Genomic DNA, 26,320 nt, shown 5'->3' with positions numbered 1-26,320 from the left:
TTCTATGCCTAACGTGGGGCTCAACCTTAAAACCCCGAGATCAAGAGTTGCCTGCTCTACCAACTGAGCCAGCCAGCGGCCCGCACATGGACTATTTTATTTTAAATCCTTCTTTTTTTTAAGATTTTGTTTTTAAGTTATCTTTACACCTAATACGGGGTTCAAACTCACAACCCCATGATCAAAAGTTCTGTACCGACGGAGCCATAACGTGGGTCCTATTGCCCTATTGTTATTACCCTCACTTTACAGATGTAGAAATTGAGGCTCGGAAAATTTAAATGACTTGTCCAAGAAACTCATCTGGGATTTGATCAGTAGTCTCTAGACCTTGCTCTTTTTTTTTCCCCCCTAAGATTTTATTTATTTATTTGATAGAGAGAGAGATAGCAAGAGGGAGCACAAGCAGAGGGAGTGGGAGAGGGAGAAGCAGACTCCCTGCTGAGCAGGAAGCCTGATGCAGGGCTCCATGTCAAGACCCTGGGATCATGACCTGAGCAGAAGGCAGACGCTTCATGATTGAACCACTCAGGTGCCCCCAGCCACTTTGCTCTTAATCTCTAACCCATATTAAGGTCAGGCAAACTCCCTCAAAAGGGAAAAGATCCTCAGCTCAACACACATTTTCTCCCACATACATCTTCCATGTAAAGATTAGCTTCTTCCCCGTGATGGAGGGAGAAGGCAGGGAGGCTTGGGGGAAAGGGAAGGCCCAGTTCTGTATGAGTCTCCTCTTAAAAGGGGCCCAGAAAAAACAGGGGCGCCTGGGTGGCTCAGTCAGTTAAGCATCTGCCTTTGGCTCAGGTCATGATCTCAGGGTCCTGGGATGGAGCCCAGCGTCGAGCTCCCTGTTCAGCAGAGAGTTGCTTCTCCCTCTCACTCCCCCTCTGTGTGTTCTCTCTCTCTCATTCCCCGTCAAATAAATAAACAAAAATCTTATATATAAAAAAACAAACAAACAGGTGGCTTCTTGGAAATATGGTCATGATGTTCCATCCCCTTTTCTTCCCTGTTCATGCTCAACTGAGTGGTCTCAGGTGGTTATCTAAGTCTTCCTTGTGTCTAAGTCTTAACTCATCAGAACAATTATAACTTCCCTCAGGGTAGTCCAGAGCAGTGTTCGATACACAGTCAAGGCTCCTGGAAAGCTGCCCCACTCTGTGTGCGTGTGTTTTGCCCCTGTGTTCTACTCACCTTGAGAAGCTTCTCTTGCATCTCAAGGGCTTTTGCTTCTCTCTGCTCTATCCAGCAGGAAAGAGTTCGCAGAGCAGCAGCCCGGGTTGGAATCTGAGGATCATAAGCTGATAAAAGAACCTCCTGGAGCTGGTCTGTGGTTACACTTCCAGATTTCTGGTTTGTAGTGGCTCTGGGCTCACTGACCTCCTGAGGAATGAGTGGAGCACTAGATTTCAGGCCCGTTTGTTTGGATTTCTCATGGCCTTGCTGTTGTTTGCGGTGAGACTCATCGTTGTAACTTTTATGACTGGTTTGTTGCTGCTCTTCTATCTTCCCTTCTGGATCCTTTTTGTTCAGGGTACTCTGGGCAGCCACACTGACAGCCTCGGTGGAAAAGGCCCCATGGGTAGAGATGGTGATACGGAGATCAATGGCGAGCTCCTGGATGACAGGGTCTGGGTATACCTTGGAGACCTTCTCCAACAAAGGCAGCAACTGCTTCAGGACAGCAAAATCACTTGACTTCAACTACAAGATGAAATGAAAAAATGCCAAACCGAAATTAATATAACAGATGTTAACAATGCGTGAGCACAGGGAAACAGATAGTCTGAGTTAGAGGGGCAGGGAGCATATCTTATTCGTGGTGTGATCAGCATAGTCTAGCTCTCGGCAACTATGGCTAAATAAACACAGCTAATACTTACTAAATACATACCCTGAGCAGGTACTTTTCTGAGTTAAAAATACACCAGTGATGAATATGATTACACTTAATTTTTACAACCTGGTGGGAAAAACATGGTTATCTTATGGTTTTAATTTTCATTAGCCAGACTACCTACCAGGGCTGTTAAGCATCCTTTCATGTTTATTAGCTGCTTGGATTTCTTTTTCTGTGAACAGCTTGTTTACATCCTTTGTACACACTTATCTAGTACAGCTATTCTTACCTTATCAGATTGTAATACCCAGTCAGATGGTGAAATTCTTTTCTAGATTATTATATTTTGATTTTTATTATCTTTTTTCTCATTCTATTGTTTTTTTCCACTTTTATGTACCTTTTACTATAAAAAGGCGAGTTAATATTAGCACTATTACTTAGTGTCCAACATATACTGCTATGTAAATGTTTTAAGACAAAATATGATAAACAAAAAAACCCACACATATTCATATCCCTATGACCTAGCTATAATTACTATCTACATTATATAAATGGTGGAAACTGAGACACAGAAGAGTTAAGTAACATGTCTGAGCTCACACAACTGGAAGATGGTAAGATATGAATTCATTAAGTCTGGCTCCAGAGTCTGCACCCTTACCTAATCCCCTATACAGTCGCGATTGAATAAATAAAACAGCTCTTAACAACATTTTCTAAAGTAGCTGGTCAGCACTCAAGGACATCATACGTCTGGAAGGGATTGGGACAGTAACTAGCAAGAGGGAATTTCTCCCAGGAAATGAGAGTGAAATTACGTAAGGTTTTATTCTCTCCAGAAGCTCTGTGCTATAATGCCACATGCCTTACTAGGAAAAGTACATGTGCAGTCAGTAGAGAAACAAGAATCAATGATAATCCTTTTCTGTTTGAAAACACTAGGAATATTATCATATGAGGCTTCATTAGTCCCTGATATCTAAAAACCCTGCAGATCTTAAATCCTTTTTAGAACAAGGTGAAATTATTCATTACTTACTCACTCACTTGTTTCATTATCCAACCAACCAACCAACCAACCATCTTTGTGAGACCTATATAATGTTCTCATTTAAACTCTACATGCACAGAACTGTAACTGTTTATTTCCCCCACCACCACCCTTCCAAGTAAATGAAAACCTGAGGTTCATGTCAGGCTTGTACCTGGAGAATTTCACCATACGCGTCCCTCAGATTTCTTTGTTTAAATAATTAGGAACTGGACAGACAGTATGCAAAATGGACAGACAGTAAAATTTCTAGCTTTGCAACATATGTTAACCTATTTTTAAGTGTACGACAACTGACCATTCCAATATTACCCTATCTTAAAGGAAGAAGAGAATATGCATGTCCAGAATAAAAATATATGTTATCCAAGAAAAGGACCAATTTCATCAGGAATCTGTGGAACTGGGAAAGATATTTTAGTAATAGATAGTAATCATAGACATTTGTTTTTTCTTTAAGCATCTGAAATGGGAGTATCTACTTAAAGCTATAATGCATAGCCTCTTTTTATCTCAACTGTATACAGTAATTTATTCTTTAAAAAAAAAAAAAAAGACAAATAGACCAATGGAACAAAATAGAGAATTCAGAAAGAAACCTATATATAGTCAATTGATCTTTTAAGTTTTTTTAACTGAAGTACAATTGACACACGATGTTACATTAGTTTCATGTGTGCAATTCAGTGATTCCAGCATAGTACTAACAAAAGAACAAAGTTAACAAAAGGGAGAAAAGGCAGACTTTTCAATAAGTGGTGCTTGAACAACTAGACATTCATGTGCAAAAAAATGAATTTTTTTTTCAGTACAAGAAGGTGTTTTTATTATAGCACAGGGACAAGATCCGTAGGCAGAAAGAGCTGCCAAGAAATGAATTTAGACACAGACTTTACACTATCACAAAAATTAGCTCAAAATGGATCACAGACTTACATGTAAAATGCAAAACTATAAAATTCTTGCAAGATAACGTAAGAGAAAATCTAGATGACTTCGAGTATGGCACTGACTTTTTTAGAAAAAATATCAAAGAAAAAATCCATGAAAGAAATAACTGATAAACTAGATTTTATTAAAATTTTAAAAATTTTAAGCTTTTACTCTGCAAAAGACAATGTCAAGAGAAAGACTTACAGACTAAGAGGAAATATTTGCAAAAGACGTATCTGATAAAGGATGGTTATCCAAAATACACAAAGAACTCTTAAAACTCAACAATAAGAAAACAAACAACCCAATTTACAAGTGAGCAAAAGACCTGAAGAGACTCCTCACCAAAGAAGACACATTAGATATACAGGACACTAAGAGAGGCTCAACATCGCAGGTCATCAGAGAATCGCAAATTAAACCAAGATCCGATTACACACCTCTTAAAATGACTAAAATCCAAAACACTGACAACACCACATGCTGGTGAGGATGTGAAGCAAGAGGAGTTCTCATTCATTGTTGGTGGAAACGCAAAATGGTACAGCCACTTTTGCAAGACAGTTTGGCAGTTTCTTACAAAACTAAACATACTCTCGCCATATGCTCCAGCAACTGAGCTCCTTGGTATTCACCCAAATGACTTGAAAACTTATGTCCATACAAAAACCTGCACATAGATGTTTATAGCAGCTTTATTCATAATTGCCAAAACTTGGAGGCAACCAAGATGTCCTTTAGTAGGTGAAGGGATAAATAGATTGTGGTACATCCAGACCATGGAATATTATTCAGCACTAAAAACAAATGAGCTATCAAACCTGAAAGACACGGACGAACCTTAAATGCATATTACTAAGTGAAAGCAGCTAGTATGGGAAGGCTACATAGTATGTGATCTCAGCTGAGCTACATTCTGGAAAAGACAAAACTATGGAAACAATAAAATCAGTGGTTGCCAAGGGTTTGATGGGAGAGATGAATCGGCAGAGCACAAAGAATTTTAAGGGCAGTGAAACTGTTATGAGTGATATTATAATGATAAACACATGTCATTAACCATTGGTCAAAACCCACAGAGTACACAATACCAAGAGTGAACCATAATGTAAACTATAGACTGTGAGTGATAATGATGTGTCAAAGTAGAATCATTGATAGTAATAAATGTACCACTCCTGTGCAGAATGTTGCTAGCGGGGGAGGCTGTGCTCTGTGGGGCAGGAGGTATGTGGGAAGTCGTACCTCCTGCTCAATTTTGCTGTGCATCCAAAGCTGCTCTAAAAAATAGTCTAATAATAAAAAACCCAATCATCTTCTCTTCCAATTTTCAAACTTCTTAGTCATTGTGGGATTCCTCTTATTCAATTGGGTAACTTCTCTAATCATCTTAGGCAAGTAGATGGATTCTCAATCCAGTAGTTTAAAAGGCTTAAGATTAAAGTTGTGCATTCTTTCAGCTTCACAATTCTACAGATTTCCCACTATGAGAATAATCAGGGAGATCCCAAGACTACAGGTGCCAACTATTTTGTTCATAAATGTTCAAAAAATTTTTGAGGTATAAAGTAATATTCATTTAATTGATAGATGAGAAAATGGAACCACTGAGTAATTCTTATTTTTCAAGAGTCACCGAGGACCATATCAAAATTGAGAATTAACCATATAGCCTTCATTTCTAGTCTTGTCACTGCTTCTCAGCACAGATCTCATATGCAGACTTCAGAATTCTGTATAGAAGGCCCTGAGGCCTGAAGCCCTCAAGCGAGTGACAGATTTCCTTTATCTGGCTGTGTTTCTTCCAGAGTCTCTGGAATACTTCAGGAGTGGAATGAGCAGGGCTATGTCAGCCTACGTCTATGATTTCCTTCAGGGTGTCAGGCATGAACCAGTTAGATGGGGAGTTCTGAAATTCTGCAAGTTTTCAAATTAAAGAACTGGGGATTGGACCGGTAGGGATAGGAGTGAGAGTCGGGAGTGGTGGGAGGGAGCTTGCTAGCGGAGGTAAACATACGAGAACCAACGGACAGCCAGAGGAGGGCATGTGTCCACTGAAAAAGTCCTACATGAGGCTTTGCAAAGTTCACCTATGGGGCATACAAATTCTCATCCTGCTTTGTCCTGCTCCAGTGAGAATGACGATTTTGGAAGAATCCAAGAATCTCTTCTAGGAATAAAATTCTGACCTAAAAATTCCTAGTTCCAAGAATTACTTATGTTTATTCTTTGTGTTCTCATTTCTTTGTATCATCTATGTTTCTTCAGATATTTAGCTGAGTAGTTTACATGTCCAGTTCTTATTTATAATGTCATGAACTTATTTACAAGTGGTATTTTTGTTTTGGTTCTAAGTCAGCATGCAGTACAGCCTGTTTTATAATGAGCAACACATGAGATACGGAAAGGTGAATCTTTTTTTTTTTTTTAATTAAGAATTCACTGGCTTGGGCGCCTGGGTGGCTCAGTGGTTTAAGCCGCTACCTTCAGCTCGGGTCATGATCCCAGAGTCCTGGGATCGAGTCCCACATCGGGTTCTCTGTTCAGCAGAGAGCCTGCTTCCTCCTCTCTCTCTCTGCCTGCCTCTCTGCCTACATGTAATCTCTCTGTCAAATAAATAAATAAATAATCTTTAAAAAAAAAAAAAGAATTCACTGGCTTAATTATAGCCACTAGAAGGTAAACTCCATGAGGACAGAGAGGCACATAATAAATATTTCTTGAATGAGTTCACTCTATGATACTCTCAGAAAACGTAGTATGAGATCTCAAGATTTGGGTTCAAGTCCCAGTCCCACCACCCTAAGCCTCAAGCTCAGATCAGCTCCATGCAGCAGTGCTTTAGGGGACCTGATGGACCCTGGAACAACATTAAGAAACTGTTTCCTGGGGCGCCTGGGTGGCTCAGCGGGTTAAAGTCTCTGCCTTTGGCTCAGGTCATGGGATAGAGCCCTACATCGGGCTCTCTGCTCAGCAGGGAGCCTGCTTTCCCCAACCCTCCCAACCCTCCACCCCCCCCACCCCCGTGCCTGCCTCTTTGTCTACTTGTAATCTCTGCCTGTCAAATAAATAAATAAAATCTTAAAAAAAAAAAAAAGAAACTGCTTCCTAAAGGGACAGGAAAGTTACTGATGACCAAGTGTGAAATTTAGAAAATGAGTTTGGAATAACACTTGTCTAGTTAGCAATCCTAGACCTAGGCTTTCTCCAAATTAACTCCTCTTCCCAGACACTATGTTCTAATAATCAACTTAATTACACAAATTGGAAAGGAAAGAAAGGTTTAAATGCTGTTAGATTCTGTTTCATTAGCTAAAACGATGAACTCTAATCGGAGGTAGGTATAATAAAATCTAGACTCTGAAGCAAAAGCCTTTGCCTGACAGTGACTGTCAGAAAACATAATTAAGAATCATGACTTTTTTCCCTAATACAAAAACAGAAAACCCAGCATTACTATAGAAGCCCCTTATGAATTCATGGATAAAAGAGGAAAAAAAAAAAAAAACCCAAGATCTAGGGCAAAAGTAAAGGGGTAACGTGTTTAAGTTCACTTAACTAAATGCAAAGTCAGAAGAATCCAGGATGTAATCAGTGAGTCAGGATGGCTCATGGAAGGGCAGGGCCAGGTAAGGGATGTACACTGTATCAGTCAGGTGAATCTATCTCAAAACATGACTAATTTATATTGCCAGTCCCCCAACAACGGGCCTCTAGAAAGGGAAATAGAAATATCTGTGTTCCCTTTTCCATTTCGGATGTGACATAAAATTCTAAGTGTTAAATAAGGGAAAAGCACAAAAACCCTCAACTTATGGAAACAAAACTATTCTTAACACTCAACCAGAAAAACAAAAACCAGTCAGGCCAACTAAATCCAATAACAACACAACCTAAGAAAAACTATTCCGATGGTGAATCCCTCCTTGGTAATTCTAACAGCAGGGATATAATAGGACTTGAGAAACAGAACTAAAAATGATTTGTTCAAACTACTTGGAAAATATAAATCTGAAGTACTGAGTAAATCAACCAAGAAATGGGCTTCACCTTACAATAGGCCCAAATAAAATTATTTTTTGTCTTAAGGACAGGCTAAAAGGAGGCAAATTCTAATATATCACAAATCAGTATCAGATTTGAATTTTCAAGTTAAAAAATCCATTCCCAGAGGGCTCCCCTCTCATTGCTAAGAGTTATGACCAGTCTGATTTGGGGTCAGATTTTATTATACTTGCACTAAGCTTATTCTGTTTTCTCAGTTTCCTAACACACACGCACACACACATGTGCGTGTGCACAGCCCCCTCCCTTCTTGTCCAGCACGGCTCTGACCCTTGGTCTCTACAGTTCAGCTACACTTATATCCCAGTATTTAAGGATACTGAACTCTTTCCTGCTTCCCAGCCTTTGTCTGACTGAAAGAGTTGCCTCCACTTGCACCACATATACAGCCCCAAACCCCTACTCACCGTTCAAGTCTCAGCTTAAACTGGTACCCCCTCCGTGAAACCTTTCCAGCCTACGTTAGATGTTAAGTTCTCCTGGTACCCTCCTCTTCTCTTTTCAGGCACTGCATTCACTTCTAAGTATATTTTTTGAATAGTCATTTAGTGTCTGGCTCCTCACTGCCTATAAACTGCATGAGGGTAGGGAACATGTTTGCATCATCCACGGCAGGATTCCCAGGCCCTCAGCAGGCACATAGCAATAAGCAACAAATATTTTTTGAGTGAATGAATTTAAATATTATAAATTAAGTATGTAAAATGTACATGCACTTGGGGCACCTGGGTGGCACAGCTGGTTCAGTGCCTGCCTCTTGGTTTTGGCTCAGGTCATGGTCTCAGGGTCCTTGGATCGAGCCCTATGTCAGGTTCTGCGCTCAGTGTGGAATCTGCCTGAGATTCTCTCTCTCTCTCTCTCCGCCCCCTCACTTGTGCTCTCTCTCACTCTCTCTAAAATAAATAAATCTTAAAAAAAAAAATAGATGCACTGGACACAAGGCTTTAACATGACGCATGTGGAGTCCCACGCAATCAGCAGTTTACACAAGTTTCCCCCCAAGTACAGCAGGAGGGAGAGGGGCTGAGCTGTGGAGAGCCTCTTGATTATTATTATTTTTTTAATTTTATTTTTTTAATTTTTTTTTAAAGATTTTATTTATTAATTTGACAGAGAGAGATCACAGTAGACAGAGAGGCAGGCAGAGAGAGAGGGGGAAGCAGGCTCCCTGCTGAGCAGAGAGCCCGATGCGGGACTCGATCCCAGGACCCTGAGATCATGACCTGAGCCGAAGGCAGCAGCTTAACCCACTGAGCCACCCAGCGCCCCTGGAGAGCCCCTTTATTAAGGGACAGAGAAGCTAGTATTCTCCAGAGATGCACAACACCGTGCCGAATATTTTCAAACGAGGCTTGTGCCAGGTCACAGAGAGTCCCGCCCTTCTGATAGTCTAGGCAGGTGATAAGGTAGAAATGGTACAATTTTCTTGTCCTCTACTTCGGCGAGAATTCTCATTAACAACCTGACTTGTTTATCCTCGTTCTCCTAAGTGCAACGCCCACTCTGATTTCTCACACGGTGAGAAGGGAAGCAACACGTTTCTCTCTTCTCTTCCCCCTCCATCCAACCTTGGCTCCTGTCTGCCACTCACCTGAACCGCTCCTCCCAGCATGACGGCCACCAGCCCCATGGACATGCTCAGTGTCTGCGACTCCACGGTGCTCTGTGTCTGGTGGGCCAGGCTTGCACACGCTCGCTGCAGCGTGGCTGCTACGAAGTCCACAACCTGAGACAGAAACGGAATTTAGAATTGGTGAGGACTAAGAAAAAGAATGTCGAAGTTCTCTTCACATGTCAGGTCTACATCCTCACCGTCTTCCTCATCAACATCATGAAGGCAAGACCCTGCAAGAACAGGCACGGTGCTCAGTGTCCTGTGCTCAGTGTTCTAAGTGCCCAGTATCACTGACGTATCGTGTCAACTCTAGGAGGTCAATGTTCCTGTCCTCACATTTTTTAAAAAATATTTTATTTATTTATTTATTTATTTATTTATTTATTTATTTATTTTTAGAGATTTTATTTATTTTATTTGACAGACAGAGATCACAAGTAGGCAGAGAGGCAGGCAGAGAGAGAGGGAGGAGGAAGCAGGCTCCCCACTGAGATTTAACCCACTGAGCCACCCAGGTGCCCCCAAAATATTTTATTTATTTATTTGATGGACAGAGATCACAAGTAGGCAGAGAGGCAGGCAGAGGGTGGGGGAAGCAGGCTCCCCACTGAGCAGAGAGCCCGATGCGGGGCTTGATCCCAGGACCCTGGGATCATGACCTGAGCTGAAGGCAGAGGCTTAACCCACTGAGCCACCCAGGCGCCCTTCACTTTTTTTTTTTTTAAGAGTTTATTTATTTGAGAGAGAGCACAAGTGGGGAAACTGTGGAAGGAGAGGGGCAGAGAGAAGCAAAATCCCCAGTGGACAGGGAGCCTGACGCAGGACTCGATCCCAGGACCCTGGGATCCTGACCTAAGCCGAAGGCACATGCTGAACAGACTAAGCCACAAAAGTGCCCCCTCTTTTTTTTTTTTTTTAAGTAAACTCTACTCCCAATGTGGGGCTCAAACTCAGGACCCCATGATCAAGAGTTGCATGCTTGACCAACTACACCAGCCAGGCACCCGCATCCTCATTTTTGGAGAATCTGTGAGCTCGTTAAGGCCATGCAGTCAATAAAGGAGAAACCTCACTGATATTTTCCCAAATGTTTTAATATACTAATCTAACATCCTTGACTTTTATTGAATTTTGCCAGGAAATTAAAATGAAAAATGACTTGATACTTTCTGACCATCTTAGAGGGTCCTCAGATCTGCTTCTCATACTGAGGCTTCCTTCTCAGGGACCCGCCTGACCCAACCTGGTTATGACAGTCTGATTCTAGTAAGCAAAGAACGGGAGAAGAGGCGCTCAATTTTATCCAGAACTGAGTCCCCAAACAATCTGTACAAGTGATCCAGAGTCATTTTTTTTGGAAGTTTCAGATATTTTTTTAAAGGATTAAGATTATTATTTAAGATTTTATATAGCATTTGGCTAACAACTAAGCTTTAAATGGAATTAATTTGGTCAGCATCATTTTAACGGCACTTGTGTTAACCACCTTAAGTAGAAATACCTCTAAATAAAAGCAAACACACACGCATCCGGGCGTACACGCACACACACGCGCAAGCATGCACACACGCACACATATTCAGGATTAATGGCTCAAAAGGGAAAAATCATTTTGAAAGCGGTACAGCTGAGATAGGTCATAATAAGCCTCTAAATACCATGCAAGCTTGCATGTTTAATTCTCTGGGCAAATCACAAGCTATGCTAGAGTCTTTATTGCAAGCTTAAAGTCAGGAGGATGGCTTGTTACCACTTGTCTTTGAAGCAAGGCAGGAAACTAGAAAGGTTATTAAAAGTTCCACTTACTGAAATGAACAATGCTGGTTATGGCAATTTTCACCACCCTCTCAAGCCTAAGACTTTACTGATATTTGAAGTTAAGGACACTGGACTTTCTAGAGAAAATGCTACATTTATCATCTTGGGCCACCTATTTTGCCTCCAAAGAGTTTTCTAAAGCACCCTTGATTACAGGAATCTTCTACTTCAGCACAAATGTATTGTTAAATTGCTAGAAAAGAACTATCTAGCCTTTCCACTTTTTCTAAGGCCTTCCTAAAATAAATAAATAAATAAGATGCTGCAAAACTAGCAGTATGATCCTATTTTTGTTAAGAAAGAAACTGTTTTGGGGCGTCTGGGTGGCTCAGTGGGTTAAGCCGCTGCCTTCGGCTCAGGTCATGATCTCAGGGTCCTGGGATCAAGTCCCGCATCGGGCTCTCTGCTTAGCGGGGAGCCTGCTTCCTCCTCTCTCTCTCTCTGCCTGCCTCTCTGCCTACTTGTGATCTCTGTCTGTCAAATAAAATAAATAAAATCTTTAAAAAAAAAAAAAGAAAGAAACTGTTTTGGGGCACCTGGGTGGCTCAGCAGGTTAAGCCTCTGCCTTCAGCTCAGGTCATGATCTCAGGGTCCTGGGATCGAGCCCTGCATCAGGCTCTCTGCTCGCTGGGGAGCCTGCTTCCCTTCCTTTCTCTCTGCCAGCCTCTCTGTCTACTTGTGATCTCTCTGTCAAATAAATAAATTAAATCTCTAAAAAAAAAAAAAAGAAAAGAAAAGAAAGAAAGAAACTGTATGTATGTATATTTAAAAAACAAACAAACAAACAAACAAACATAAAAGCAAAACACCCAAGGAGCTGTAAACTGTGTATGATAGCCAGCTGTTACTGTCATCCATAATGTGCCCTTTCCTCCAAGCTTTTTTCTTGTAGCAGCAAAACCACTGTACCCATCTGGACAACAGCTCCTCCTGGCTACTACTCATTTCCTGTGACTGGTGGGGCTGCTAGCCACAAGGATAGGTATGTTACTGAAGCGTGTTCTAGAATTTACATACGTTATAGAGAGGAGAGAGGGACTTTCACTTTTTTTTTTTTTTTAAGATTTTATTTATTTATTTGACAGAGAGGGATCACAAGTAGGCAGCGAGGTAGGCAGAGAGAGAGAGAGGGAAGCAGGCTCCCTGCCGAGCAGAGCCTGATGGGGACACTATCCCAGGACCCGGAGATCATGACCTGAGCCGAAGGCAGCAGCTTAACCCACTGAGCCACCCAGGTGCCCTGGGACTTTTACTTTTTACTTAACCATTTTTGTAATGTTACATAGTCTAAAAAGCCACATATTCCTGAAAGTTTATAATGAAAACCAGCAGTGCCCTATCCCACTTGTGGCTCTATGGAGGTAACCACTTCCAATGGTTTAGGTGCTTAATTATAACATTAGACATTTACTATTTACCAGGTACCATTCTGAACACATTGCAGACAGTAATTCCCTAAATCATCACCCTCTCCCTATGGGATGTTTAACCATGATGCCAACATCCTGGCAGTCGAGTGGGCGCGGGCTGAGGCCTCACTGTCGAGTCTGTAGATAGGAACCTAACCCTCTAGCTCTTCAGCCTGCTGTTGCCACCCAAGTTCAGCCTCTCTCTTCCCAGGCTTTCGCTGGGAAGGGCAGGTGTTTGTACAAATTTGAGGATGGAATCAAGGGGTCTACTGAACCTTGCAGAGCCTTTCAACCTGTTTTAAGCTCTAAATTCAGTTGATCTAGCTGATCCAGTCCTTCCAGTATTCTGCAATGAGAAGTAGCTTGTTGTTGTTTTTCCTTTTCAAAATAAAATGTGAGCAGCTCCATTGATATATAACGCTCTGCTGCTTGACTCTCCCCGACGCAGGCACATAGCTCCCCATTTTCGGAGGTGCTAGGTCAGCTATTATTTTCCAGTTTCCAAATGTTGTTATTCTCTTTTATCTGCTGTCTCTCCCCTCCTGCTCTGTTGGCCCCTGTGGCTTCCAGAAGGCGCAAATAAACACATGTGTTCAATATACTATCTTCAATCAGGAGTCCATACTTAAGTTATGCTCTTTGTTGTTTAATGTTTCTACAGTAAGCATGTGTCACTTATGTTAAAGTGCTTTTAATATATGAGGGAAAAAAAATCACATAAAGCCCTTCTACTCTGCCAAGTGCAGAGATCCAAATAACGAAAGGTGCAAAAGGTAGCAATTTTCTGAAAGGACAAAAAAAGGAAACGCTGCTCACTCCACTCCATTTACACTGGAGACATGCTCCCTCTTGGCTGGAACGCTCTTCCCTGAGGTATCTCCATGGCTCCCTCCTTGCCTGCTTCCAGATCTTCGCTCATAAGCCATTCTGTTGGGGCACCTGGGTGGCTCAGTAGATGAAGCTTCTGACTCTTGATCTCAGCTCAGGTTCCATGTCAGGGTTGTGAGAGCAAGCCCCGGGTTGAGCTGCACGCTGGGTGTGGAGCCTGCTTAAGATCCCCTCTCCTCCTCTCCCTCTGCCCCTATCCCACCCCACCGCTCACACACAGACACACACACGGCTCACTCTTTACAAAAAAAAAAAAGCCATTTTCTCAGTGAGGTTCTCCATAACCACTCCATCTTCCACACTGTCTTGATGTCCCCTTTGATTTTTCTCTCCAGTACTTAATACCACCTAACACACTGTGGGCTGCTGCTTACTTGTTTACTGTCTCTCTCTCTCCCATGTGAATGTAATCCCCTGAGGATAGATACGTGTGCTGTTCACTGCTGTGTCCCTGGTACCCAGAAGAGTATATGGCACACACTCTGTGGATCTTGACTACGTATTTGTAGAATGAAGAAATCGGGTTGGCGGGGGCAGTATGCCTGGGTGGCTCAGCTGGTTAAGTGTTTGCCTCCTGTTCAGGTCATGATCCGGGAGTCCCAGAATCAAGCCCTGTATCAGACTCCTGCTCAGTGGGGAGTCTGCTTCTCCCTCTCCTTCTGTTCCTCCCCGCTGCTTATGCTCTCACTCACTCTCTAATAAATAAAATCTTAAAAAAAAAAAAAAAACTAACTAAATAAAATTAAATTTCTAAAAAAAAAAGGAATGACAGAACTAGGCTGTTGGTACAGGGTTCGGTATCCATACAAGACCACTGAGGGGGGGCGCCTGGGTGGCTGAGTGGGTTAAAGCCTCTGCCTTCGGCTCAGGTCATGATCTCAGGGTCCTGGGATGGAGCCCCGCATCAGGCTCTCTGCTCCGCAGGGAGCCTGCTTCCTTTCCTCTCTCTCTACCTGCCTCTCTGCCTACTTGTGATCTCTGTCAAATAAATAAAATCTTTAAAAAAAAAAAAAAAAGGACCACTGAGGGGCTCACTCCTCTCTACATCTTCTTGTACGTCATCTGCCAATACATTTTATTGAATTTTTTATCTTTTTTTTTTTAAATATTTTATTTGATTATTTTGACAGAGAGAAATCACAAATAGGCAGAGAGGCAGGCAGAGAGAGAGGAAGGGAAGCAGGCCCCCTGCTGAGCAGAGAGGCCAACGCGGGACTCGATCCCAGAACCCTGAGATCATGACCTGAGCCGAAGGCAGCGGCTTAACCCACTGAGCCACCCAGGCGCCCCAAATTTTTTATCTTTTATCCATAAATACTTCAATATACATTTCGAACAAGGAGATTTTTTTCTTTTTTTAACAGAAGTACTGGAATACCAGGGGCACCTGGCTGGCTCAGTCAGTGGCGCATGCAACTATTGATCTTTTGATTCTAAGTTCATAGACCAAAATTGGGTGCAGAAATTACTTAAAAATAAAAATCTTTAAAAAAAAAAAACCCACATAACTACCATACCATCATTACACTCAATAAAAATTCCTTATACCTTCTAATACTTGGCCCATAACTGTTGCAAAAATGTCCTCTCATACAATTGATATGTTTGAATGAGAATTCTCACCATGGCATTTGGTTGATACGTCTCTTAAGTCTCTTTTAAGCTACAGAAGCCCTGCCCCTTTTTCATGCCATTTACTTGATGAAGAAACTGGGTCATTTGCACTGTAGAATGTCTCACATTCTGAAATTGGCTGATTTTGCTTCTTCATGGCATAACATTGCTGTACCCTGAGCTTCCTTTTTGAGATTCAGATTCACATTTTATGGACTTTTTTGTCTTTCATAGCTTGTTTGTGGGGTTTTCTTTGTTTTTTGGGTGAAGGAACATTCCCTAATGGTGCTATGTACCTCCTACTACACTACATTAGGAGACACATAACGTCTGCTTGTCTAGTTCTGGTGATGTTGAGATCGATCATTCCAGGCTGAAAATATGTAGGGGAACATACACTGTTATCTACACTGACCCTGAAATCCACCAAAAATTAAATGGATAGACAGATGGGAAAATATGGAAAGACAGATGGAAACACAGACAAATATGTAATAAAGCGAAGATAATAAAAGCCTAATAATAGAATCTAGGTTGTAGGTATATAGGTATTCACTATAAAATTCTTTCAAATTTGTGAGAATTTATAGTAAAATGCTGGGGGGAAGAAGGATCAGTTAATTTGGATGTATTTGGCCTAGTTATATTCATTATACAGTACCCCTAACAGTTTTAGCAAACATTGATTGTCACCTAGATTCATTATTTCATTAGGGGATTGCAAAATATAAATTCGTAGGTCTCTTTTTTTAATGTTTTAGCCATGATTCTTATATGAAGAAAAATTTTCCACCAGCTATTTGTTTACGTTGAAATACAGTGCTGACAGAAAAAGTAAGATAGATGTTTTACTCTTTCATTTATCAATTTACAAAATAATGAGTTGATGCCTTAGCAACTTCCAGTGACATCCAAAAGGGATTTTGGGGGATGGGGGAAGGGGAACAGTGGCTTAGGTTTTTATAACTCGGATGTGTTTCAGTGCATTGCAGGTATTATTCTTTTTAATGCACAAAATGCCCTATCTGTGGCCAAGAGGAGATCTTTCAAGTTATTTCCTGGGTACTACTGACATGACTTCATTAGTCCCGGACACATTCCTTTTATTTAGGCATAACAAGATGTCCTGAGGCTTACAGTGTATAATACCTGCCCTAGACCTTGAATGAACTTTTCCTCCAATGAGTTCTGTGTTCTTCCAGCAGGACATGATATTTAGAAACTACTGTCCAGCACAAAGGATGCTCAGGGCAGCTGGACTGTCACTGCTGCCTGGCATGGACTGTGGAAGGAGCAAGGGAATATCTATTTTTTAAAAAGAAAAAAATATTGTGAGTTTGTATGAATACTTCTCATTGAAATTCAGTATTATAGGAATTTTAGTCAAGTTCTTTGATTTTATATTCATAACTTTTTTTTATACTGAAAATCTTGGTTCCTAATGATATTAACAAAATTACTTATAACATGTATTATTTATAACTTATCCATATGTGTGTATATTTCAAAATAAATACTAAAATTATCACTAGCAGTAAAACTCCTAAATGCAATTTAATATTTTTTGTGGTTCTTTTCATCTCGATAGATCTTAACCTTAGCTGGAGGATGATTTAAAAGGACAAGTCACTTTTGTATCAGCCTAAAACCATTATTCTTTAATGAGGAGCAAAGGGAGCTAAGTGTAAAAGCTCAAGCCATACAGTTTTTAGGCCCTTTTCCCTTCACCTAGCACGTTGGGACAAAACCTAAGGTCTGGATGAAAAAGTCTTTAGGGAATGGATATAAACACAGGAGAAACAACACCCTACTGGGTAACACAGGGTCAGTGAACTGAAGGAATAAGAAGCCAGGAAAGAAATCATGAACATAATTCTCATTAAACAGGCACGGTAAGTGGGAGCTGACAGACAGCTGCAAATTTTCTCAGCAGGAGCTATAGTGAAATGCTGCTTAGCAACACCCAAAGGCAGATGACAATGAGGGCGATACAAAGAGCGGGAGGATCACATGTACGCGTGACAATCATACCATCTTACAACGGACTCTTTACCAGCCAAGCAACAACTAATTCCAGTAAGAACAGTAAAAATATGGTGACTACATTGCCTACATTTTATTACTTCTATTTCCTGGGGTTTTTTTATTTTTATTTTTTTTTCTTTTTAAGTAGGCCCCACACCCAATGGGGGGCCCAAACTCACGACCCTGAGATCAAGAGTCACATGCTCTACCGACTGAGCCAGCCAGGCGCCCCTTTAATTTCCTATTTTTCAAAAAGCTGGTAAATATAATGCCTGAGCCAACAACATTCAGGCACTGATTCACATCGTTATACTACCCTGCAAAGATTTTTACAAACATCTTCAAAGTTCACAGACTGCTATGGAGGCAGGCGGTCAGGTTGATCTATAAAATTCAAAGCGGTATTATCATTAGTGATTTTTTTTTTCAAATTTAAGTATTCTAATCATGTTCAACTTTTGATATACATTAGAATCATTCATGGGGCATAAAAAAATACACATGTCCAGGTGCTAATGCAGACACGCTGAATCAGAATCTCTGTAAGTCGTGGGCCGAGCATCCATATTTTAAAAAAGGCTCAGACAATTCTATTTGCCCCAGTAGGTGTTGGCTCAAGCCAATCTCTGAAGAACTTTTTTTTTTAGTAACATTTTTTGGAAAACATGTAAAAAAACCAAAATAGACAAATACTACCAGCCTGGGATCTAGAATATGGCAGCCACTGACCTGAGCGACGTTTGTGAATATCTGCTCGGACATCCTCTCGCACAGAACAGCCAACAGCTGTAGAACCAGCAGCTTCTGCTGCTGGCCTTCCACAAGAGCTTGGTGCTCCTCTGATTCCAAGAGGCTTTTGCTGGAGAAGGGCTTTGTTTTTAACTCTGCTTCATCTTCCACAGCCAAATGAGTCAACTCCTATTAGCATGAAGGAAAGAAAAAGTGAAAGAAAGACTGTAGAACTAAGGGCTTCAACAACAGTGAGAAAACTCTGTTTGAAAGGCATACAGAGGGTGCCTGGGTGGCTCGTGGGTTAAGCCTCTGCCTTTAGCTCAGGTCATGATCCCAGGGTCCTGGGATGGAGCTCCACATCGGGCTCTCTGCTCAGCAGGGAGCCTGCTTCCTCCTCTCTCTCTCTCTCTCTGCCTGCCTCTCTGCCCACTTGTGATCTCTCTCTGTCAAATAAATAAGTAAAAATCTTTAAAAAAAAAAAAAAAAGAAAGAAAGAAAGAAAGAAAGAAACGTATACAGAACTAGTCAAAGCATTCACTGCAGCAATATTTATAATAGCCAGAATAAGAGAATGAATAAATAAATAAATAAACTGTATTTTTTATATCTGAGTGGTTGAAATAAATAAACTAGATATGGACATCAACCTCAAGAAAGACCTCAAAAGGGGCGCCTGGGTGGCTCAGTAGGTTAACCGCTGCCTTCGGCTCAGGTCATGATCTCAGGGTCTTGGGATTGAGCCCCCGCATCGGGCTCTCTGCTCAGCGGGGAGCCTGCTTCCTCCTCTCTCTCTGCCTGCCTCTCTGCCTGCTTGTGATCTCTCTCTCTGTCAAATAAATAAAAAAGAAAAGAAAAGAAAGACCTCAAAAACAGCATTGAGTGAAAAATGGAAATTGCAGAATGATATGTATATTATGATATCACATATATGAAGACTTAAAACTTCACAATAAAAAGCAACATACACAAAGAGAACTAGTTTGATAGACTACTTACTTTCTCAGTATTTTTCAGGATCTAGTCTACCACTAGCCCTGCTTAACTGAGACCTCAGGCCATGTAACATTTCCAAAGCCTTTTCAGAGACTATTAAATGCTTTCAGCAACTTTTCCCCTAAGATATTTAAAACTAAATCTCTACTAATAGATAATTCATTACTGTAGGTTTTGTAGGTTTTTCCACTATACTTCACAATGTAAATTTCCTTGGGAAGGGAAAACCTTAAGTTCCTTAATAATTAATGCTTTACCAAAGTAAGTCACAGTTTAGAGCAATGGTTCCCAACTGTGCCTTGGAATTTCTGCTCCCTGGGGACAGTTTGCAATGTCCGAGGACATTTTTGGTTGTCATAACTGGGAAGTGATAGAGGTCAGAGATGCTACTAAACATCCTACAAGGCAGCATAGGAAACCCCAGGCCTCCCGGCCAAAATTACCCATTCCAAAACGCCAACAGTACTAAGGTGCAGAAACCTTGATTTAGAGCAAAGGCCTCTGTGTTTTTTTGTTTTTATTTTGTTTTTTTAAGGGTTTTATTTATTATTTATCTTAGAGAACAAGCATGGGGTGGAGAGGACAGAAGGAGAAGATAGAGAATGTCAAGCAGGCTGCATGCCCAGGGTAGAGCCTCACACAGGGGTCAATTCCAAGACCCTGAAATCACAACCTGAGCCAAAATCAAGAGTCAGTCACTTAACCAAGTAAATCATCCAGGAGACCCTGATTTTTTTTTGTTGTTGTTTTTTAAACAATTTTTTAAAAATTCTCACATTGGGGTGCCTGGGTGGCTCAGTGGGTTAAACCTCTGCCTTTGGCTCAGGTTATGATCCCAGGGTCCTGGGATCAAGCCCCACATCGGGCTCCCTGCTCATCAGGGAGCCTGCTTCCTCCTCTCTCTCTGTGATCTCTGTCTGTCAAATAAATTAAAAAAAAAAAATCTTAAAATTCTCACATTAAGAGCACCCTCCTAGGAATATTATTTATAATGAGTGGCTATGTAAGGGGACAGAACGTGAACAGAGGAAGGGACGCCCGGGTGGCACAGTCAGCTGAGCGGCCGACTCTTGGTTTCAGCTCAGGTCGTGGTCTCAGGGTCATGATCTCGGGATTGTGAGATCGGGCCACACTTCGGGCTCTGTGCTCAGTGCAGAGTCACTAGAGATTTTCTCTCCCTTTGCCCCTTCCACTTGTGCTCTCTTTCTCCCTTTCTCTCTCTCTAAAATAAATAAATCTTTTTAAAAAAAAAGATGAACATAAGAGGTGAGAAAAGCATCAAAAAAGTGGCCCTGACTTCAAGTTCTAGAAGCGTTAGCCCTGATTCCCTCCTTGCATTTCCCCATAACCACACCGACCTCAAACTCCACAGACACTTAATTTAGGGAAAATAATGGAGAAGGCAGAGCTGGAAGACAGAAACCAGAGATCCCCCCTGTTTGCCATTCTCAAATGGTGCAAATAAGGAGTACAGTATGGGGCAGAAGTTGCTGTCAGAGATTAGAGCAAGAGGAAACACAATCACCAGCACTAAGAAACAGACCCGGAAAAGGTTTCAGGTGGTTACAAAATGAAATGAGAAAGGCAGAACTGCTAAATCTCCTTTCCAAATACCTGACAAAACAACAGTCAGAAAGGATAAAGGATTACTCCATAACTGCAAAACCTGCTATTAACTTCAAAAGAGTACTTGCCAGTCAACACAGAGCAAAGATTAACCCTTTCATAGATCAATAGTTCTGCTTTGGTCATCTCTTAAAGTTCAGGGCAGATCATCTCAGGAAATAGTTCGATCACATGTGTACTGCTAAAGGTAAGTTTTTTTTTTTCTTTTTACCAACCCAAAGGCTTCTAAAATAGAAGTTACTCTTGGATCCTCTGATTATTTCATAGATTAAGACCTTAATTTTAGGAGCTAAATTTATGACTGCCCTGAAAATTCAAAGGGGATCCCTGTACTACCCCAGAATAAAGCTGACCATGTCCTTACTACATGTAGTTCTTACCTTCAAGCAGAAGATGAAGAAGTCACCTGCCAAACCGCACTCTTGGCAGTGGGACAACAAGTCCCCGAGATGCTCTACCCGGCTCTGCTCTGAGGACACCTTCTGGTACAGGGCTTCATCCTCATCTTCACCACTGCAACACGGGGTAAGATTTACCTTGGCAGTGTCGCTCAGAGATTTTTTTTTCTTGAAACACCAAAATAATCTCCTAAAGTAACATGGTACTTTCATACAGTAAATCATTAGAAAGATCTCAAAAATTTGTTTATATTACTCTCCTGTCCCTCCATGCTGGAAAAGTGTTTATTCTCAGAAGGCAGGGTACCATGTCCTGTGCACTCATTTGCTCAGTGGGGAAAAGTCTCACGAAGGGAAGTGGCTTTTCAGATGGATGCTGAAGAATGACTATTATTTCAATAAACTGAAAAAGCAAGGAGAAATTAAAGTACAGGTTGTAGGCAGATATTCTGATTCCCAAGGAAGAAGAGAGGAAAAGAAGTGTACAAAGGAAGGTCAGATCATAGAGGGCCATCATGAGCACTCAAAGAAAGCTGGACTTTTTTTCAATGAGCCACTGCCAATGAGTTCTGGGCAGCAGGAAAAGACACTATCCTTACAGGAGAACATGCAGGCCATCTCAACTAATAACTAACTAGATGAAATATGAAAATGCATAAAGACTTGGGAAAATCTCCAAGTAAAAGCAATGCTACTATTTCTGCAAAAAACTTTAAGAAACTTCTCATGAGGTACTAAGAGTCTCAGTTTTATTGCAGATCAAGTGAAAAAGCAAAGATACAATATTACTATTTTATATCATGTAAACAAACACAGTGGCACAAAGATGTACTAGAAGACAAAAACACTAAAAAAACATGAATAGTGACTAGGATTATAGCTACTTTTTGTTTTCCTCTTTATGCTTTTTTTGTGCTATACAAAGAAGGAATGTACTCTTGTGATTAAAGAAGGAATAAAATATTTTCAAACTAAACTGAGAAAAAAATGACAGATGTTGCTTCATATCATTGAAAAGTATAATTATGAAGTAACGTTGATTTGGCCATCCCATTGGGAAGTAAGTTCCAATTTGCCAGTTCACTAATAACATGGCCTGTATACTCCTCTAGTAGAAAAAAATAACCTATAAACTAAACTTAAGGTCCTTTCTTATATTCCCAGAATCTCCCAGCATCCTTCACATCAGCCATGTATCTACACTGCATTTTATATCAGAAAAAAACTGAAATGGCTAAGAATCACATCTAAGCCTCTGTAACCACCCTGTCAAAATGAAGTACTATATTTAAATACTTTTTTAAAAAGACAAGACAATAATTACCTTATGTAGTTGTATTTCATTCTTAAAATTTCAATGAAAGTCAGTTCCAAATACTGTAGCTATACTTAGTTCCAGAAAAATTAAAATTCTAGATCCAAAGATCATGAAAGCTAAGCTACTTTTTAGTGTCTAAAGTTAAACAAACTTTGTATTGATAACTGGGGCTCCTGGGCAGAATGATAGGGTACAAAAGGTAAGTGGTGAGACTGACTTGCCCTTAGGGGACTGCCACCAGGAGCAAGATCTTTAGAACAAAAGATAAATCACACACACACACACACACACACACACTTCTTTAATATAGTGAAAGTCAACTTTCTGGAGATACAGAGTATCAAATGAAAATATCAAATGAAAACTATGGACCCGGAGGGAGGAGTCAAGATGGCGGAGAAGTAGCAAGCTGAGACTGCTTCAGCTAGCTGGAGATCAGCTAGATAGCTTATCTAAAGATTGCAAACACCTGAAAATCCATCGGCAGATCGAAGAGAAGAAGAACAGCAATTCTGGAAACAGAAAATCAACCACTTTCTGAAAGGTAGGACCGGCGGAGAAGTGAATCCAAAGCGACGGGAAGATAGACCCCGGGGGGAGGGGCCGGCTCCCGGCAAGCGGCGGAGCAACCGCGCACAAAATCAGGACTTTTAAAAGTCTGTTCCGCTGAGGGACATCGCTCCAGAGGCTAAACCGGGGCGAAGCCCACGCGGGGTCAGCGTGGCCTCAGGTCCCGCAGGGTCACAGAAGGATCGGGGGTGTCTGAGTGTCGCAGAGCTTGCGGGTATTGGAACGGGAAAGCCGGCTACAGAGACAGAGCTGACAGTAAGCTCGCAGCTCCGTGTTACCTTGAACCGGTCGCAGGCTCGGTGAGCTCGGAGCGCGGCCGGAGGTCAGGCAGACGGGAGTGACTGGGCGCTGTTCTCTGAGGGCGCACTGAGGAGTGGGGCCCTGGGCTCTCGGCTCCTCCGGGCCGGAGACCAGGAGGCCGCCATTTGTATTCCCGTCCTCTGGAACTCTACGGAAAGCGCTCAGGGAACAAAAGCTCCTGAAAGCAAACCCGAGCGGATTACTCACCCCGGCCCCGGGTAAGGGCGGTGTAATTCCGCCTGGGGCAAAGACACTTGAGAATCACTACAACAGGCCCCTCCCCCAGAAGATCAACAAGAAATCCAGCCGAGACCAAGTTCACCTACCAAGGAGTGCGGTTTCAATACCAAGGAGAGCAGCAGAATTCCAGAGGAGGAGAAAGCCAAGCACGGAACTCATGGCTTTTTTCCTGTGATTTTTTTTAGTCTTGCAGTTAATTTAATTTTTTCGTTTTTCATTTTTTTTTTTTTTTTTTTTTTTTTTCTCGCCTTCGGGTAAAATTTTTTTTTTTTTTTAACTGTTACCTTTTTCTTTTTTAACGATTTTTTACTAGTTTATCTAATATATATATATATATATATATATATTTTTTACATTTTTCTTAGGTGTTTTCTTTTTTTAAAAAAATTCTTTTTTTTTTCTTTTCTTTTTTTTTTTTTTTTTTTTTTTCTCTCTTCCTTTTGAACCTCTTTTTATCCCCTTTCTCCCCACTCACGATTTTGGATCTCTTCTAATTTGGTTAAAGCATATTTTCCTGGGGTTGTTGCCACCCTTTTAGTATTTTACTTGCCCCTTCATTTACTCTTATCTGGACAAAATGACAAGACGTAAAAATTCAACACAAAAAAAAGAACAAGAGGCAGTACCGAAGGCTAGGGACCTAATCAATACAGACATCGGTAATATGTCAGATCTAGAGTTCAGAATGACAATTCTCAAGGTTCTAGCCGGGCTCGAAAAAGGCATGGAAGATATTAGAGAAACCCTCTCGAGAGATCTAAAAGCCCTTTCTGGAGAAATAAAAGAACTAAAATCTAACCAAGTTGAAATCAAAAAAGCTATTAATGAGGTGCAATCAAAAATGGAGGCTCTCACTGCTAGGATAAATGAGGCAGAAGAAAGAATTAGTGATATAGAAGACCAAATGACAGAGAATAAAGAAGCTGATTAAAAGAGGGACAAACAGCTACTGGACCACGAGGGGAGAATTCGAGAGATAAGTGACACCATAAGACGAAACAATATTAGAATAATTGGGATTCCAGAAGAAGAAGAAAGTGAGAGGGGAGCAGAAGGTATACTGGAGAGAATTATTGGGGAGAATTTCCCCAATATGGCAAAGGGAACGAGCATCAAAATTCAGGAGGTTCAGAGAATGCCCCTCAAAATCAATAAGAATAGGCCCACACCCCGTCACCTAATAGTAAAATTTACAAGTCTCAATGACAAAGAGAAAATCCTGAAAGCAGCCCGGGAAAAGAAGTCTGTAACATACAATGGTAAAAATATTAGATTGGCAGCTGACTTATCCACAGAGACCTGGCAGGCCAGAAAGAGCTGGCATGATATTTTCAGAGCACTAAACGAGAAAAACATGCAGCCAAGAATACTATATCCAGCTAGGCTATCATTGAAAATAGAAGGAGAGATTAAAAGCTTCCAGGACAAACAACAACTGAAAGAATTTGCAAATACCAAACCAGCTCTACAGGAAATCTTGAAAGGGGTCCTCTAAGCAAAGAGAGAGCCTACAAGTGGTAGATCAGAAAGGAACAGAGACCATATACAGTAACAGTCACCTTACAGGCAATACAATGGCACTAAATTCATATCTCTCAATAGTTACCCTGAATGTGAATGGGCTAAATGCCCCTGTCAAAAGACACAGGGTATCAGAATGGATAAAAAAACAAAACCCATCTATATGTTGCCTCCAAGAAACACATTTTAAGCCCGAAGACACCTCCAGATTTAAAGTGAGGGGGTGGAAAAGAATTTACCATGCTAATGGACATCAGAAGAAAGCAGGAGTGGCAATCCTTATATCAGATCAATTAGATTTTAAGCCAAAGACTATAATAAGAGATGAGGAAGGACACTATATCATACTCAAAGGGTCTGTCCAACAAGAAGATTTAACAATTTTAAATATCTATGCCCCCAATGTGGGAGCAGCCAACTATATAAACCAATTAATAACAAAATCAAAGAAAAAACACATCAACAATAATACAATGATAGTAGGGGACTTTAACACTCCCCTCACTGAAATGGACAGGTCATCCAAGCAAAAGATCAGCAAGGATATAAAGGCCTTAAATGACACACTGGACCAGATGGACATCACAGATATATTCAGAATATTTCATCCCAAAGCAACAGAATACACATTCTTCTCTAGTGCACATGGAACATTCTCCAGAATAGATCACATCCTCGGTCCTAAATCAGGACTCAACCGGTATCAAAAGATTGGGATCATTCCCTGCATATTTTCAGACCACAATGCTCTAAAGCTAGAACTCAACCACAAAAGGAAGTTTGGAAAGAACCCAAATACATGGAGACTAAACAGTATCCTTCTAAAGAATGAATGGGTCAACCGGGAAATTAAAGAAGAATTGAAAAAAATCATGGAAACAAATGATAATGAAAACACAACGGTTCAAAATCTGTGGGACACAACAAAGGCAGTCCTGAGAGGAAAATATATAGCGGTACAAGCCTTTCTCAAGAAACAAGAAAGGTCTCAGGTACACAACCTAACCCTACACCTAAAGGAGCTGGAGAAAGAACAAGAAAGAAACCCTAAGCCCAGCAGGAGAAGAGAAATCATAAAGATCAGAGCAGAAATCAATGAAATAGAAACCAAAAAACAATAGAACAAATCAACGAAACTAGGAGCTGGTTCTTTGAAAGAATTAATAAAATTGATAAACCCCTGGCCCGACTTATCAAAAAGAAAAGAGAAAGGACCCAAATAAATAAAATCATGAATGAAAGAGGAGAGATCACAACTAACACCAAAGAAATACAAACTATTATAAGAACATACTATGAGCAACTCTACGGCAATAAATTTGACAATCTGGAAGAAATGGATGCATTCCTAGAAACAT

At 40.9% G+C, this 26,320-nt stretch overlaps 1 protein-coding gene across 2 annotated transcripts in view; it reads right to left on the bottom strand.

Moving 5' to 3' along the window:
- TANGO6 (transport and golgi organization 6 homolog) overlaps window positions 1–26,320 on the bottom strand; it is a 191,304-nt gene that overhangs the window by 109,923 nt on the left and 55,061 nt on the right. For both annotated transcript variants that reach the window (XM_045076223.1, XM_045076224.1), the window contains exons 10-13: window positions 20,996–21,128; window positions 17,994–18,182; window positions 9,487–9,621; window positions 1,195–1,704 (exon numbers count right to left, since the gene is read on the bottom strand). In XM_045076223.1, the coding sequence (XP_044932158.1) occupies window positions 1,195–1,704; window positions 9,487–9,621; window positions 17,994–18,182; window positions 20,996–21,128 (967 nt within the window). The remainder of the gene's footprint in view (window positions 1–1,194; window positions 1,705–9,486; window positions 9,622–17,993; window positions 18,183–20,995; window positions 21,129–26,320) is intronic.

The sequence above is a fragment of the Mustela putorius genome, unplaced genomic scaffold (assembly GCF_011764305.1).
Source record: "Mustela putorius furo isolate JIRA1106 unplaced genomic scaffold, ASM1176430v1.1 tig00000174_pilon_pilon_pilon, whole genome shotgun sequence".
Classification (NCBI taxonomy): domain Eukaryota; kingdom Metazoa; phylum Chordata; class Mammalia; order Carnivora; family Mustelidae; genus Mustela; species Mustela putorius.
Note: the sequence above shows the minus strand (reverse complement) of the source record. Positions and strands in the feature narration are given on the sequence as shown.